At 32.4% G+C, this 18,571-nt stretch overlaps 1 protein-coding gene, 1 long non-coding RNA gene and 1 pseudogene across 2 annotated transcripts; all 3 read left to right on the top strand.

The window, feature by feature from the left end:
- The first annotated feature begins 594 nt into the window (after positions 1 to 594).
- LOC102629356 (uncharacterized) lies at positions 595 to 3,174 on the top strand. The gene is made up of 3 exons (XR_369958.4): positions 595 to 1,136; positions 1,706 to 1,769; positions 2,878 to 3,174. It is a non-coding gene; the product is annotated as an uncharacterized LOC102629356 (long non-coding RNA).
- An 11,385-nt stretch (positions 3,175 to 14,559) lies between these two features.
- LOC112497747 (ribonuclease 1-like) lies at positions 14,560 to 15,770 on the top strand. The gene is made up of 2 exons (XM_025097109.2): positions 14,560 to 14,906; positions 15,227 to 15,770. The coding sequence occupies exons 1-2, from the start codon at positions 14,673 to 14,675 to the stop codon at positions 15,668 to 15,670; spliced, it is 678 nt and encodes a 225-aa protein (XP_024952877.2). The 5' UTR covers positions 14,560 to 14,672; the 3' UTR covers positions 15,671 to 15,770.
- LOC127902304 (putative F-box protein At3g16210) lies at positions 15,761 to 17,987 on the top strand (annotated as a pseudogene).
- Positions 17,988 to 18,571: the final 584 nt, after the last annotated feature.

The raw sequence follows: 18,571 nt of genomic DNA on the forward strand, positions 1-18,571 counted from the left end.
AGCTTTACAATAGGGACATGACCAACATACACTCTGCTTTGGAAGGATTTAGGTGGTTAACTAAGAAAACGTAAAACATAACTCTTTATACACACCTTCCATTACTCATAAAAAATTAACAATTTCTCTTACCCTACAACATAAAAAATATTGCTCTAAAGCATTCATAATAGAAGAGATAAACTAAAGAGAGGTAGGGGAAAAAAGAAACACATTACAGAGACCCCAAATAGCAGAGTCCGGATACTCTACATAAACTACGAACATTCCAACATCATTACAACAAAAATTTGTAAAATAATCGTTATTTTTAATACTAATATTATTTTTAGAAGAGATTAATAAAACATCTTAATATTTTTTTTCACTAATGTGATTAGAATATGCAGTATTTAATTAGAGAAAATACCAAATTACTTTTACGTGGTATCAACTAAAAAAAAAAGAAAAAGGAGTGATAAAAGCTAATTTCGGCTAACAAAAAGAACATAGATAAAAGAATATCCTAAATTATTAAAGTGCCAAAAACTTGCTTAGGTGTAATACCCCATACCCGTTTTTGACCCTCCACCCAGATATATATATATAGAGAGTAAGAGAGAGTAGGAATGAGAGAGAGGAGCGCGCGGGAGAGAGAGGGAGATAGAGTTGACCCGAGTTTGACCCAGATCCGACCGGGAACCCGCGACTTTGACCCGGCGATATCTCCCAATTCCGGCCACCTCGCCGGCCGTGCTTGGTACCGATTTGAAGCTTGAGAGATGAGCAACGTATCCATGCCATCCTCGTCGCTGGAAACCGACCAGAACGCCGGTGATTTGAGCTCGAAAACTCGCGGCCAAACCCGTTTTCGCCGTCGTCGATTTCACCGGAGTTTGGGCACACTTCTAGTTGGGTTCTCCTCCTCACGTCACCAGCATCATTTTCCGACCAACCTCGTCACCTGAAACGGCCGGATTATCGCCGAACGACCACCGGAAAGCTTGCGGATTTTGTAGCTTCGATCCGCCGCCGGCAACGCGCGTGGGAGGTCACGGCCACCACCTTTGGACTCACCGAGGTCTGAGCTATCAGACCTGAGCTTCCCGTCGCCGTCGGATGAATTCCGGTGACCGTTGACCGGCAAGGGTATTTTGGTAATTTCACGGTCTAAGGGCAATTTTGTAATTTCAAATTTTATGGGTATTTTGGTAATTGTTGTAATTGAGGATAAAGTTGGTAATTTATGATTTTGAGGTTAATTTGGTAATTTTGATATGAGGGTAGTTTGGTTATATTGAATTCAAGGGTAATTTGGTAAATTCATAAATTTGAGGGTAAATATGTAATTTGTGGAATCAGTGGATAAATTGGTAATTTTAAGTTGGGGTAATGAGGTAATTTGAGATTTCAAGAGTAATTCGGTAATTTAAGTTGTTAAGGACATGTTGGTAAATTTATGCTCCGAGGGTAATTTCGTAATTTCTGACATTGTGGTAAATTTTGTGATCTGAATTAGGACAATTTAGTAATTGAAGATTCTGAGGATAATTTGATAAAATAATGATGATGGGGGCATTTTGGTAATTTTGGTATGTAGGGGTATTTCGGTAATTTTGTGCATGCTGGGATAGTTTATTATTGATAGATATTCGTTTCGAGAATTATTATGTAAGATTTGTTGTATTTCAATTTACGGAAATGTTTATGTCGTTTCCTTGATTAGGAGGATCCGCAAAACGAGAATCAACCCGCGGACGTTGTCGACACCGAGTCTGGACATTGTCACTGTGAGTGGAATATACGAAACTTATTTTTAGAGTTAATTATGATAGTAAAGCATGTTTGCAGATTAAGTATTCTAAATGTTTTGATTTAATGAATTCTCGAAATGGATTTAATGTGATTTTCTCGAATTGGATTTAATGTGATTTCCTTGAAATGAATTTTATTCACGTGTTGAGATTATATTAAAATGTTTGGTATCGATTTTGAATAAAGTATGGTATTATGTGAAAGATAAGAAAAGTGGATTCAAATGTGATATGATTTAAAATATGGTTAAGAGGTATGTGAATATGAGTATTATGATTGTTTTTTAAATCATTAAACAGTGCCATCCCCTCCAGATATAGTGATATAAATGATATGAGATGAGAGACCTTTGGGGCCCCTCTGAACACACATAGAGGCTTTGGGCCGTGTGTTTGGGCGCTTTTGCCTTTGGGGCATATGTATGCGGTATGATTATTACAGTGATACATATATTGAGATACAGTGATACAGATATGGGCTACAGACAGTTATTGAGATACAGTGATACAGATCAGTTATTGAGATACAAAGATACAGTGATACAGATATGAGATACAGACAGTTGAGATACAGATGAGATACAGGCCTTTGGGGCCCGTCTGAGTACACACAGAGGCTTTGGGCCGTGTGCTTGGGCGCTTTTGTCCTTTGGGGACTAGATTATGCTTGCACAGTTATGATGAGATATGAGATAGTATTTCCCTGTCTATCCGTTGTAGCTCTAGGGCATGACGTTACCCAAATAGTACGTCATTGCCCGTCCGTTGAGGTCCGGATATGACTAGATTATTCCCCTGGGTACTTGTTTGATGATAGTTTTGGTATTCAGTATTTGATATGATAAGTATTATGTTTCCATCGATTTTATGCAGATTTATGTAATATAGTATTTCAGTGTCTAATTTGAATTAAATAAGTTTATGTAAGTTCTTATGATATTCTAATGAAATTGATTTGAGAAATTGATGATTTGAGAAAAATTAAATCATTTGAAAAGAATTGATTTTTCAAAATTACTATCAACTCACTGAGTTCACTGAGTTTTATACTCATCCCGTTTTTATTATATTTTTCCCCCCACAGGAGATTTGCAGGTACTCAGTAACGAATGTTAGTTTTGAATTTGTGGCCACATGATGGTGCTAGGAGTCGTAGATTTAATATTTTGATATTTGGGATATTGCGAATTGTATTTATTTATTATATTTTGTAATTAAGGATAATCAATGTATTTTAATGGGTGATATGTGGTATGTTGACTTGAGAAGTCGGTTGTGGAGGATGGAAGAATATTGAATTATTTTGGGAGTATTGTTTTGTAAATTGCAGGATTGGGGATGTTATATTTATAAGGGAGATTCTACTGAAATTTTTACAGAATTCTTAGATATCGTAATTAATATCGATTCGAGTTTACGAGTTTAGATAGACTCGCCCTGGGGGGTACGGGGCAGGTCGTTTCATTAGGATATACTCAAAACGGATCTAGACCAATAAAACACTCACCAGAATTACAAATCCAAACCATAAATCTCAAGCACTCGTCAAAATAAGATAAAAATTAAAAAAAATTAAGAAAAAAAAAGAATTAAAGAACAAATATTTAAAATTGCGATTGGAAGTTTCCGTTGAGTTCATTTATACAATCAAGTACAAGATAAGATATGAATACAAAAGGGAAGTAAGAGAGAAAAGCATTTCAAAGACATTATACAATCAAGTACAAGATAAGATATGAATACAAAAGGGAAGTAAGAGAGAAAAGCATTTCAAAGACAAGCTCCCCTATTTGGGTAAAGTACTCAAAAGAAGGATAAATTTAATCAAGTCATCTAACCTGGCAGAAGAAGAAGAAAAGTGATGAATCAAGAATCACAAAAGAAGACCTGGTGAGGCAGCCTCCAAGCTTTAGATTCACTGAAGCACATGTCATCAAGAGCTTCACTATGGCACCATTTGCACTTGGGGTTCTGCGAACACTCAAATCTTGACCCCATTTTGTTGCAGCGTGGGATCCAGTTGCCGTTCCTTTGAACTGCCAATAGGCTTCCATACGATGAAGAAGAGTCGGCGGCTGATAATGATGAAAATTGGTAAAGCGTTGATAGCAAGACGACGAAGATTAGCACTATAAATCTATAACTCGTTGTCATGAGACCCAAGGCGAGTTGGTGCACAAAATGAGCACAGTTGGCCATTGAAGGCTCACGCCTCTAGTTTGTGACAATTGCAACCAACATGAAACAGCTTTGTTGCCACTGTACTACTTCTTTTTGTGGTCATCACATGCCGTCAGCCAACGCTGGAGCCTCGCGTGCAACTAGTAGAGCCATGAGCACCGCCACGCTTCCGTTACACCAAGAAACGCAACCCGATTCGAATGCTTCCGCCATGGTGGCTATGGATGTGAGCATCTACCTAGGTTGATTGAGAGTGGTTATACAGAGGCTAGGGTTTCAGGTGGTTTTAGGAGAGAAGCGTTTGGTGTGAGAATGGGTGGGAACCTCAACACTTAGGAAAACAAATCGAGGGTTTCTTTTTAATTTTAACTTTTTATTTTTATTTTAATAGCTTTTTTATTTTATAATAAAAAATTTAAATATTTAATATTTATAAGCAAAACATAATCATTCCAACTTAAGTAAAACGACAACGTTTCTTGATTCATATAATATTTTATTTCAAATAATACAAAAAATTTCAATCAAAGAAGCGCTAAAATCAAGTAAACATTAAAATTCTATCATGAATACTTGATGTAATATATTCTATCACAAAGTCGCCATATATTATTGACATAATTTATTTCTATCACGAGTCCATCATGAATACTTGATAGACACAAAATCTATCACGACTCTATCATACTTTTATGACGTACGCCATTTCCGTCATAAAGTGTCTGTCATCTATTGTCAGTTTTCTTGTAGTGTTGTGTGTGGGTGGATGGGTGTGGGTGTGTATGTGGAATCATAATTTTGATGATAAGTTACATTTAATTTATATTACAAAAGATTAATTAGAGTTAGAGAATGATGAATATATGGACAGCTCTTTTTAGGAATTTTTGTAAAGATATGGAGAAAGCAACTAAATATTATATTTAATAATAAGATGGGGCTATTTGACCCATTAGAATACTTTCTATAGTCACCTTTCAATCTATGTATTTATTACAAAAGTATCCTTAACTTGAATTACTTTCGTAACTAAACAACTATAGCTCTTTAGCATGATTTCTCTTCTAATGTCATATGTGTGTGTGTGTTCACTATTATTTCCTTTTTTCCTCTCTTTGCAATTGTTTTGCAGACTTATGTTCATATTGGTTCTCGTAGTTTGCAAGCTTTTCTTGGAATCAAATCTATTTCAGTGTTCCCCATCCCTCAAATTTTTATTACATGTATGTGCTCTCAATAAAATGGTTACCATCAACTATTAATTTAATTTAGAAAAGATTCATTGATAAAAGTTACAACACTAAAGTGTTTGATAAACACTAGCTGCTGTAACTTAGAAACTAAGTTGATTTGATTTTACACATGTATGATAAAAAATCTATTATATATTTATTGATTTTATCAAAATAATTATTTAAAATTTATATTGACTACATAATATTAACTTCTATTGCAAAGTTAAAGTTTTTTTTACAACAGCTGTAATTTAAAAGTTACAACGCCTCGATCCCAAATAGGACCTTATTAACATAGTGGTAGAAAGAGAAATAAAAAACTTACTCTTAGATCAAAATTATTTCTCTTAAAAAACTTTGTTCTGTATAACTTAATTTTAGGTTAATTACGTCTGAAGTATTTTTTCCTAATCTATCTTAAATTTCTAGCTTTTCATGATGGAATTTAAGAGTTCATTTTTTTCTTTTCTTTTTTTTGAGAAAAACACAATATACTTTGACAAGGGCCAAGTCGATTAGCTTATGATACCTTATTTCAGTTAAAGATTTTGAAAATGCAAGTCTGTTAGAGTCTTTATTAGGTACAGAGGTGGACCCAGGACTTTAAAGTACCCTCGGCTAAATATGAAAAAGAAAATTATATTGTAAAATGGACTTAAAGTTTCATAAGTAGAAAAAAAATACATCTAATAAGAAGGGGACATTAGAAGCCTTACCCCAAATAATATTTACTGTAAACAAAATAATTATATAAAAAAGTTGAAAACAAAAATGTAATTCAAAACAAAAATGCTACTATAGTTGTACTTTTCGTGGCTTCAAACAATCATCAATTATAAAATCTTAATCAATAGTATCTACAATTTCTCTTTTAGCATAGACAACTATACAATCTAAGAGAAATTCATTTTCTAGCATAAACAACTATACAATCTAAAAGAAATTCATTTTCCATCTTATTGTAAAGTGATGTCTTAATAAGGTTCATAGTTGAAAATGCATGCTTTGTGATGGCTGTAAAAACTAAAAGAGTCAACATTAGACGAATTAGTTTATCAATCAAGAAATAGTGTTGCGAATTCTTTGTTTCAATTAATCGTCAGCCTAACTTAGAAGGTGAAGTAACTTTTTGAAAAAGTTGATGAGAAAGCACATCAAATTTATAATGTTCTAATTCTCTTCTCAAAGCAAGAATCTCATTTGCAGTGAAATTATAAGGATAAAATTTCTTAGCAAGACAACAAATATGGTCAGTATCAGATAATTTTAAACAAATATGATCAGTATTAGATAATTTTAAACAAATATGATCAATATCAGATAATTTTAACCTATCGATTGGTCTAAAGCTGAGCTTAGAGTAAGAAGTTCTATAATTTACTATGGGAACGTGCTATTTATCTTTGTCAATTGAAAATCTATTATAGCATTAAATACGTCCAAGTGATAATGATGTTCAATTGTAACATAACTTTTTTGTTGACAAGAACATCGTGTATCCTCCATATAACATTCATATCAGGCACAATAATGTCATGCTTTCCACAAAATGATACCATACTTCTAATAAAATCATCCCAACTATTATCTCAAAATTCTTGCAAAAGCCTTTTACTACTTGTGACATATTTCAAAGCATTCAAGATGTCTAAAGATTTTATCGATAGTGCTCAACAAAGAATGTAAGAGATTCCAAGAACTTTATCCAACAAAAGCCAAATGAACACAAACTCAAAGGATTTCATGTCTCTATGCGCACATTTAGCTCTCTACGCATATGTCAACTAAGTTCATCATCAATCATCTTTCTTAGAACTTCAAGAGTTGCATCAAATATCTCAATAAACCTACCGATAACTCTATAAAATGATAGTTATCATGGTGTTTTTATGCTTAAATCAACATTACTTAGAGAGTAGATGATATGTTGTCATTGCATTTTAGTTAGATTTTGCATGAGTAGTTATTTAAGTTTAATTTCGATAAAATTCATGTGTTTTTAAATTATTGTGTGCTCTGATTACATGCATAATTGCAGGTGACCAAGAAGCTCAAATTTCATGGATGGAACGTTGCAGTAGTAGGCTTGCAAAGTTACAAAAGAACTTGGATGCAATGGAATTAAAGCAAGTCTGGAATAATGACGATGCTGGAGCAACATGTTGTTGCACTGTTGCTGTAGCAACAATTGAAGCAACGATAAACGAGATTTCACATGTTAGATACAAAATTACAATCTAAAGTTTCCAAAAATAAAAGATTCACTGCCATACGTTTCTGGTAACCCTAATTTCGACTTATAAAAGGAGCACATTACAACGAAAAATGGAGTCGTCATTGGAGAGAAGGAATTAAGAAACATCACAAGAGAAAACAAGGATCAAAAGATAGAATTGGGGGCTACAACGAAGGATTAGGAAAAGCATCGAAGGAAATCACAAGGATAAGCGGATTTCAACTCTTACTCTCGTTCTCTTGTTTTTATTTTGTTATGAAGATTTGTTTAATGACTGAAACTATTTTCGTTCTTGTTTTCTCACAAATTATGAACTAAAATTACGTGTGGTTGGCTAATAAACAATCTTGAAGGTTAATTGAGTGATATTCTGTGTTGTTGCATGTTTATTATGACATTTTTTTTATAATACTTATTTCAATTCTCTATTTCGGTTGACCACCCATTTAGTGATATTAACTAAGAAAGAATCTTAAAAAGGCATGACTTAGTAGAACATGTCGAAGCAATACTTGGTTTTAGATTGAGTTTTTTTAGTTGAGTTTAACTTGATTCGAAAAAGGACATGCTTAATCTAAAATTTGTGATGAACTAGGCATAAGGATTCATCTTGTAAGGTAATTAGAACCTAGGCATGTAATATTATATCTTATGTTAGCATAACAATTGGTTATTGTAAAGTTGCATTAAGATATAAGATATCTAACAAGCGACAGTTGAAGGTACATAAGGATTCAGGCCAATGCTGTAGCAATCGAACAAAAAATTAGGAACATAGTCAAAACCATTAAGTGAGTTTAATCGCTCAACTACCTATTGACAAACGGGAAGATGCGTGGATGGCGTACATAAATATGGGATCATTCTAACTCGAGCTACAAAAGTACCTATCAACTAAACATAGTATGCAAAATCGACGATTTCAATTTTCTTGGTTTTCAAAATTTCCTTGTCTTGAGTATTCCATATCAAAAGACAAAGCATTTTGTTTTTCATGCTTTTTTTTTCTATGATACATCAACTAAGAATGATGCATTTATTGTTGATGGTTTTCAAAATTGGAAGTATGTTTCTTGTGACAAAAAAAGTACTTTTGCAGTACATGAAACCAGTCATAGTTCTTTTCACAATGCTGCTGTAGTAAAGTGGAGCAATTTAATGGATCCATCTCGACATATTGACAAAAGAATCAATTCACAGTCTTTAAAACAAGTTTTAGAGAATAGATTGCAGCTAAAAACCTCAATAGTACCTACTAAGAGGTTAGCAAAACAAACTTGTGCCTTTAGAGGTCATGATGAGTCTGTTAGTTCTCTTAATTGTGAAAATTTTATTGAATTAATCAAGCTGTTAGCAACAATGAATGAGGAGATTAATAAAGTTGTGTTAGAAAATGCTCTTAAAAATGCGTAATACATAGCACCTACTATTCAAAAGGAGCTATTGAATATTCTTGCTAATAAAGTGCAACAGAAAATTCAAGAGGAAATTGGGGATGCTAAATTTTGTATTCTTGTTGATGAAGCACTTGATGAATTTCACAAAGAGCAAATGACTATTATTTTTAGATATGTTGATTGTGATGGGTTTATTAGAGAACGTTTCTTTGAAGTTGTGAATATTGATGACATAAAGACTTTTAACTCTAAAAAATGAGATATGTAATGCTCTTGTTCGGTACAATCTTTTAGTTGAAAATTTAAGAGGTAAAGGGTATTATGGTGTTAGTAATATGTCAGGAGAGTGGAATAGATTACAATCTTTATTTCTTAATGATTGTCCATATGCCTATTTGATAACTTTATGAAATGAGAGTTATCATGGTGTGTTTAAACATAAACTAATATTGTTTAGAGAGTAAATGATGAGTTTTTATTGCATTTTTAGTTACATTTTGCATGAACGTCTATTTAAGTTTAATTTTAATAAATTGATTGTGTTTAGATCATTTTGTCCTTTGATTATGTGTGTGATTGTAGGTGACAAAAAAGCTCAAGCTTTTTGGATGGAATGTTGCAGCAGGAGACTTACAGAAATGACAAAGAATTTGCCTGCAGATGAACAAAAACGAGTTTGAATTAAAAAAGATGTTGTAGTAATTGTTGTAGACATTCGGGAGCGAATATAGACAAGACTACCCACTTGTTAACTAACAAAGCAATTATAGGCAGCATAAAAGGATATGCAATCCAAGGATTTAAAAAGAAAGGGGGCAAGAGTCGTCACTCAAGAAAAATAAAAGAAAAAACAGAAAAAGAAAAAAAGAAGAGAAGAAGAGAGAGTTGAGGGCTGCAGCAAGGGATTTTTGTAAAAAGAGAAGGAAGGATCGCAAAAATCTAGCATAACTTAATTCCTCATCTTTATTTTCTTAATTTCTTCTCTCCATGGGAACGTATTTGATGGCATAAATGAGTATTGTTAATGTTATATCGCATATCATGAACTAAACTTTGATGTAGTTGGGTGTTAAATAAGCTTAACGGTTATTGATAAGTTTTGATTGAGATGTGTAATTTGGGGTCATGTTCTAAATAAGGGATGTCAATAGTGGATGTAATATCGAATTCAACTCTTTGAGAAGTAGGAGAACTTGAGGCATCAATATTGTATGGAGAACCAGCCTCATTTGATAATTGACCACCATCTACTTTGGCAAGGAATGAAAGGAGAGTTTCCCTTGGCTTGGATTTGTGGGACATTATATCCTATGATACATGAAATTAGATAAGAGTTGATTAATTAATTAATAATTACAAGCTTAATTAGAATGCTTAAATAAAATAAACAATTAGAACTTGTTCCTCTTTTCAATTTTAAAAAGATAAGATGACAACAATAAGTATTTTCTTAAAATGCTCTCTAGTAATTGTTCCAACAATTTTACACACACACACACACAAAACACACACAATCTAACTCCAATTGTCAAGCCGACACCTTGTACAATTGTACAGTTATTGAATTCAATTTGCTTAAGTTTACCAACCAACTTCTAGGACACAACATTGATTTAGAATATATGGAGAGCAACTAAAATTAAAATTTTACAAAATATTGAATCAAAACAAATTATAGGAAAAAAATAAATAGCCAATAAGAAATTCAAAATAATGAATCAAAATACAATGTAAAGCAAATAAGTAAAATCCATCACAAAAAATAATCAATTTGTATAAGTTCTGAAAGCATACCAATAGAAAAAGCTAAAAGCCAAAGAACTTGGAAGATCAAGAGATGAAGAATCGTGAAGGGGACCACCATTTTTTTTTTAACTAGAAAATACAATCGCGCTTCACGCGGTTTTGAAAAAAGAATTTAGTATTATCATTTTTTCTTACTTTACACTTGATGAAACTGATAAAAAATATGAATTGATTTTTTTTTAAGATGAGACAGCCTTATAAAAAAACAAAAAAAAAACTATTAGCCAGCAATACAAATAAAGACGCAACACAAGATAAAGAATAAAATGAGAAAATATATTATAAAGTGATTTTATTCAATCAAATTGTGTGTGTATAAAACAAAAAGATAAGCTCTCCTTTTATAGTTACATAATCACTCCATGAAATTAATAAAAAAATATGGATCATAATTCCTTGTGAGATAGTGGGAGTTATAGGGAAGCTAAATGTTGCTAATGAGAAATAGTGAGGAGACTAAGAGATATATATTATGAACATCTACATTTATTTTAATAAATTCATAACACTCCCCCTTCGATGTTCATTACAAAGAATATGCCTCATTAAAATCTTTACATAATTATTATTGTGTAATAACAATCAAATTAATTATGAGAAAATGAAAAGCCAAATCTACAAGAAAATTTCTCTATTTATTAGATAATAGAGAATATACAAAGATGGGAAATGGTGATGCCACATCACCTCCTCAACTCCCAGCTTTATATATATATATATATTCTTAGCCTTAAGTATTGTTCTCGGTGAAAGTGAAGAAGAAGTGAATTAGGTAAAGTTATTTTAGTTTGAATGGCGCTCTTGTAATTAATCATAGGTGGCATATTAATAAATTTAACTAACATAACTGATCTTTTTCTTTTCTATGCCGGGCTGCCCGCCAACGGATCCGCCACAGATCAGGTGATAAAATGGAGTTAGTAATTAGGTCTATACATTGATCACCATATATTCATAAGTCGCTTATGTAATTAATGTGGACCATGAGACGCATAATATTGTCATCTCTATTGAGATCATGAGATGCTTACAAACGAAATTATTATCTTTCGCTAAACTAAACCAAGATTTGGAAACACAATCCAAAATTAATTGTATTATGAACTTTCATGCTGATTCACATGGATAGCGTACAGGGATGGAGAAATCATTAATGGTGACTTGGTAACAGAAAGCAGTGCAATATGGAGAAGCTACAGAGGGGCATGGGCTCGCATCAGTTATGTTATTATTGCTTTTCTTTAAAATTTGCATGCATGATGTTTAAGAAGAGAAAATAATGTAACTAAGAGAGAAGACACATGATGAGATTAAAAGATTGTAAGATTTCTGATTTAATTTTTAGAAGAAAAACACTTCTATTGTTTTTAGAAATTATTTTGGTCTCTTATAAATTTTTAACACTTCGTTTCATTTCTGCTCTGTTACAGCGTTGACAGAAAATAGATTTGTTGAAGTGTAAATACAACGGTTAAAACATAAATACAAACTAAATAAGAGAGGCCGGTAAATGCCTCCCTTTTGTCTTTAACATCCTATATTTTTGTTTAATAGCCCATAAAATTCCTATAGCTTGTAAAAGAAAAAGTTATTTAAATTAATTAAACTACTTCTAAACCCATATTTGAAAATAATTTTTAATTATTAAAATAGCCTTAAAGCAAATTATAATTTTGGATACTCCAATAACAAATCTGAATTTTTCAATTATTAATTTTTAGGAGTGGAAAAAAGATAGGCACGCCTCCAAGATTTAGAAAAATGGTCGCATATATTGTAAGTTTTCAATAAGAAATATCAAGTATAACCCTTTTGTTCTATTAATCTAAAAGAATTGACTCCAATGTTTTATAATCAATATAAATATAATATTATCACAATAAATATAATAATATTTACATTTTGTTCCCCCCAAAAATGTCATATTAAAAGTTATTTGTTTGGGCATAAAATACCGAACAAAAAATTAATGTATAATTTATTACAATTGAATATTTGATTACTATTTTTCTAAGGTGTTCATAGTTTGTTTGGCAAAATAATTATATATATGCAGTATTTATGTATACGTATAAAAATAACCGAACTGATATTATCAAAGTGAAATATGAGTTCTAAGAAAAATAATAAAATAAAATAAAATAAAAATTCATGATAAATATATATTACAGATTTCACAAGTAATTTTGATGTGATTAAAAGATTTGCGATTAAAGTGAAAAATCGCACTCAAAGTTGATTTAGGTATTTAAAAAATCAATTGAGAGGAATAAATTGAGAAACCTTAAAAAATGTAAACTACACACATAATCATTAATATTATTAAAATACACGTACAATTTTTTCAACAAAAATGAATTAAATTGGATATTAATATTTTGTACAGCTATACATAGGGCGCATGTGTATCTTTAACGTAATGATTAATTGATTTAATTTCAATAAGTTGAGTCATTAAGTAAGCTTTTTTTTAACTTAATGAAATTTTTTTAGTTATTAAACTAACTTTTTTTTTAATTTTTTGTTTAATATAAAATGTCTTAATGACATCATTAAAAGATATTATTCAAAATATCATTATCTAATTATTTTATTTTCGTCTTTGCCTAAGTAAAACTTATGAATATTTAGCATTATTTTTCATCTCTATAACTTGTGATAACATATTAGTATATTAGTATTATTTTTATCTTTCTATTTTTTTCAAATTAGCATTATTTATCTCTATAATTTCTTATAAATAATTTTCAAACAACACATAATAAACAACATGTTCCAATTTAGAACATTAAAGAGTTGTATTCATCACTTGAACATGATTTTATATTATGAAATACTATTTTATTCATGTTCATTGAAATGTTTATCATTTATTTAATATTTAAAATTTGTAAGGATATAAATGTAAAAGCGTTGGTTTTCAAAATTTTAAGTTGAAAAAAACAGACAACTTAATATTTATTACTAAAGATTCAGATAGAAAAATAAATATGTCATTTAGATTACGATACTTATCTCTAATCAGAATTCAATCTAATTCAAGTTTATTTAGATCTATATATATATATAAAGCTGGGACTTGAGAAGGTGATGTGGCATCACCATTTCTCATCTTTGTATATTCTCTATTATCTAATAAATAGAGAAATTTTCTTTTAGATTTGACTTTTCATCTTCTCATAATTAATTTGATTGTTATTACATAATAACAATTATGTAAAGATTTTAATGAGGCACATTCTTTATGATGAACATCCAAAGGAGAGTGTTATGAATTTATTAAAATAAATGTAGATGTTCATAACATATATCTCTTAGTCTCCCCACTATCTCCCATTAGTAACCTTTAGCTTCCCTATAACTCCCACTATCTCACAAGGAATTATGATCCATAATTTTTCATTAATTTCATGGAGTGATTATGTAACTATAAAATGAGAGCTCATCTTTTTGTTTTGTACACACATAATTGGAATGAATAAAATCACTCTATAATATATTCTCTCATTTTATTCTTTATCTTGCATTGCTTCTTTATTTGTATTGCTGGCTAATAGTTTTTTTTTTGTTTTTTATAAGACTGCCTCATCTTAAAAAAAAATCAATTCATATTTTTTATCAGTTTCATCAAGTGTAAAATAATAAAAAAAAGATAATACCAAATTTTTTTTTCAAAGCCGCGTGAAGCGCGGTTATATTTTCTAGTTTCAAATAAAAAATAAATGCCACCACAAACGTTCTCTAGCGCAAGCGCACACATGAATTTTTGTGCGAAAATAGGACTTCACACTGGTGTTAAATGCTTTTACAATAGTATGAAATGATTTTTCAATAATTTATAATACTGTAAAAGTATTTGACACTGATGTGGAAACCCACAGCCATATTTTTAAAAGTGCGGGGCACCGCGTGGGAGAATAACTACGCCTATATGCAATGATGGAAAATCAGATTATAAATACTGGCACAATACAACACTTAATTTGTTGGATCCACTACATATATGTTCTGATATTGTAAAAACATGAAGATCAAGGCGTCTTGCCTCTTTCTCTTAGCTCTGCTCGCTACAACTTGTGACTCTTCGGGATTCGACCACTTTTGGCTAGTCCAGGTGTGGCCATCTGGCTATTGCTTGCAGGCAAACTGCCCTCAGACTTCGGACAGGTTCATCATACATGGCCTTTGGGCAGTGAACGTCGTTGACAAAACATTACCAGGTACGGCCGGCAAGGGAGACCCCAGCATTCGTCCATCGGTACATACTTCCCCACCCTGCCTGTTGTTTGCATCTCATTTTTTTTATTAATTTCCATCATGATCCGATCCCACCACTTGTATTTATATGTGTGTGTCTATATATATAGAGAGAGAGAGAATTTTTCTCTAATGTGGGTGTTCTTATTTTTTTCATGCGGACATGCGGATACGCTTTTAAGCCATGAGATTTAAAAGAGTTAGTTTTTAATGCATAAAACCACACGGTTTAAAACCGTGTCCGCATTAAAAAAAAATGAAGACGTTTGCACATGAGTATTGTATATATTATCTATTAATTAATTATTACTACTTATGAAGATTAAACCCCTTCGGAAAGATTTGATGTGCTATTGGCTACCTCTCAACGAAAACAATTTAAGTAGAGCGGAAAATTTTTGGATCTATCAGTGGAAAAAACATGGTAGTGCTGCTAAAGAATTCATCCAGCCACGCGATTATTTCCAAATGGCTTTGCAACTAGCAAAGGATACAGACCTACGGAATACTCTTCAAAATCACGGAGCAGTTCCCATATTGCCAGACGGTGGCAGTTACAATAAAAGAGATTACAAGGCGGCTATAAAGAACAAAACCGGTCACGATCCACTACTTAAATGCGTTAAAGGAGATGACGGTATTTCTCATTTAAAGGAGGTGATTATATGTGTTGATGACCAAGCACAAAGTTTCATTCAATGCGCTAAACAAAAAGATCGCTGCTATTCTGATATCATGTTTGACGTTCCTCCCCGAACTAATTAATTCTAAGCAAAATATAGCTTAATTAGTTAGTTACCGTTTCTGGGTATCATGAATTCCATAGCTGCAAGTTCGCATTCTATATATACGTTAATGCAAATTTTAGCTCAACATATATATATTCCATCAAATTATTCCGATTTTCTTAAACAGGTATATGTTAATTATTTCTTTCATTAATTTGTGTGTGTGGAATAATAATCTTTATGGTGAATTAAATTTCATTAATGTTACGAAAAATTATATAGGGTTAGGCAAGGATGAACATGTCGGCAGGCTCTTGTCTGTAGTGACAAGAGATGGATAATAGATATTATATTTAATAATATTATCATGTGCTTAATTTAATTTTTAGTATATTAAGATGTGCATTTTGATGAAAAAAATTATTTTTGAAAAAGTGGGTGCTGAAAGTATTTTAGGTGGCCTTAAATTTTCCAAGTAATTAATATTTTCGAAAAGTCAAATTGTTATTAACTGCGAAGTTATTGCCCACCCATGAAATACCTGCAACTAAAATCTAGCCCTGTTAATTCTTAAAAATAGTCGATCCAATTTATTTATAATTTTGGCAGGATAAGGCATTGATTTGGGTTAAGGAAAAAAAAGTGGAGAGAGATTTAATGGTGATGACAGGCTATAATTATGGAGAATTGACTGAGGATCTGCTGGTTGAGACTCTCTCAAGGTTGCCCGTTAAATCACTAATGCGATTTATGTGTGTTTCAAAATCTTGGTTTAGTTTAGTGAAAGACCCTAATTTCATTTGTAAGCATCTCAATAGAGACGACCATAAGCGTCTCATGATCTACATTGGATATTATGTTGACGATTTAGTTGTAGCGCCTGATTAGACATTGACATAATTGCGTTCCCAATATCTTGAAGCAGAAATGAGGGATCATATTCCATTTGGCCTTTGTGAGGACATATTTTGCCTTTCCAAACAATGGAACCTTAACCCAATTAATTTATGGAATGTTTCCTTGAATGAGTACAGAATTCTTCCAAAGCCGCCTAACCTAGAGATGGCATTAGTGGTAGTCTTTCCTGCAATACAAGAATTTTCGTTAGTAATTTTGCAGATGGATTAGATCCCACGACGAATGATTTCAAGTTGGTCATGACACAAACCTTGCAGGACGAGAGAGGAATGCTATCGATCAATGATGGCTTCCCTATTATTGAGGTTTACAACTTTAGCACTAAGTCTTGGAGAGATGTGGAGGAAAGGTTATTCCCATTGGAATGTTATTTAGGGGGCGAAGATATGAACAATGTCTACCAGAAGGGATTTTGTTATTGGGTGGCATTGGGAAAAAAATCCTTACGATTTTGTGATTATTTTCATGAAATGAAAGGACCTCCAGTTCCTCAAATTACAACAGAAGAAGAGACCAATTGAACGATTGGAATACACGATGATTGCCTCTCTCTCTAGTACACGTAGAAGAGTCGGGACACTCTTTTGGCACATGGATCATGAAAGGGGTTTTTGGACCAAACACATGACTTTTGGACCCTTTTTAGGAAGGGTATAAACCAATTGGATTTTGGAGAAATGATGTATTATATCCATCAATTGGGGATCGTCGATTGGTCCTACATGATTCCAAATACGAACAAGTAAGGAATCTTGGAATTACTGGTTTATGGTTTTCAGTTCATTTTTCAAAAGAAAGTCTTATTCCAGTCTGAGAATAGGAGGATATGTAGCTTGTTGAATGTTCATAGTCTTGACATTACATGGCATGTTTTCGGTGTATTTTCATGTCTTCAATTTATATTAGCACGATCCTTAGACAGATAATTTATTTTGCGCTAGAGTTTGTTGCAATAACAACATCGATATTTCGCTTGAAATTCTATCTCTTAAAACTACCGGAATTAATATTTTCCATTAAAATCCAACCAATATTGAAGGGCCGATGGCCCACCAGCTCTCTTTCGGCGATGACCCATTGCTTACATTAGTAGATGTGTCATCGCCTAGAAAAAATAAAACTCGGTATATTCAGTTTAACTGAATTTCGTGGTAAATATCATTTTTCTTGTAATGACCATTCACATATAATACATTTTAGAAATTTCATAATACACTCCTTTCTTATTCATCTTGTTTTCGTTAGATTTTGGGGGTAGAAGAAGGTAAACCTATCTAAAACAATGAATTTTTATTTTTGGGGAAGACGAGATACCTCACTGGTTTGTTGTGTGCGGTGCGGTGTATCTGAAGTTCGGGGAAGGCGAAAAGGGGAGAGGGAATGGTAACAATGGTAAAAGGTCAGAACCAAGAGAGATGTACTTCAAAATGAGCTTCACGCCTGCAAAACAGTAAAATAAAGTTTAGAGGTGAAGCCAGGGTACCCTGGTGTTCACACTCTGACGCTCAAGTTAACAAACTCAAGCTTTTTGTGGTAAAGAGAGCTGGCCAGCCCTCTGTAAATCAAGGTTTAAGGTTGAAGAAAACCTATTTTTTCGGAGTGTGAGTGTTTGTGGGTGAATGAGATGAAGGACAACATTTGTCCATGAGGTTCCTAAAATCGCAACTTTTGTGCAGTAAAATTAAAACGGACGGCGGAAGCTCTAGAAACCTCGGATCGGCTTCATTCAAAAACGAAAATCAAGAAGAAAGATTGAAGTTTAATTACCTCACTTGCAATTTCGAAAACGACTTCGTAAGGTAGGAGAAAACGACTGAAAACAGCAAGCTACGAACACTGTCCAGAAAATAGAGCTCTGCACGAACAGCTTCTGTTTTGCCACGATCTGAGATCCTTAAAGCACCCCAATTGCGATGCCTCTAATTAGTCCACACTTAGAAATGTTCTAGGAGTTCAGAGGATTTGGAATCTCGAAATTTCGTTTAGAAATGAGAGAGATAATGAAGAAACATGAATGCTA

This window comes from Citrus sinensis, chromosome 5 (genome assembly GCF_022201045.2).
Source record: "Citrus sinensis cultivar Valencia sweet orange chromosome 5, DVS_A1.0, whole genome shotgun sequence".
Classification (NCBI taxonomy): Eukaryota; Viridiplantae; Streptophyta; class Magnoliopsida; order Sapindales; family Rutaceae; genus Citrus; species Citrus sinensis.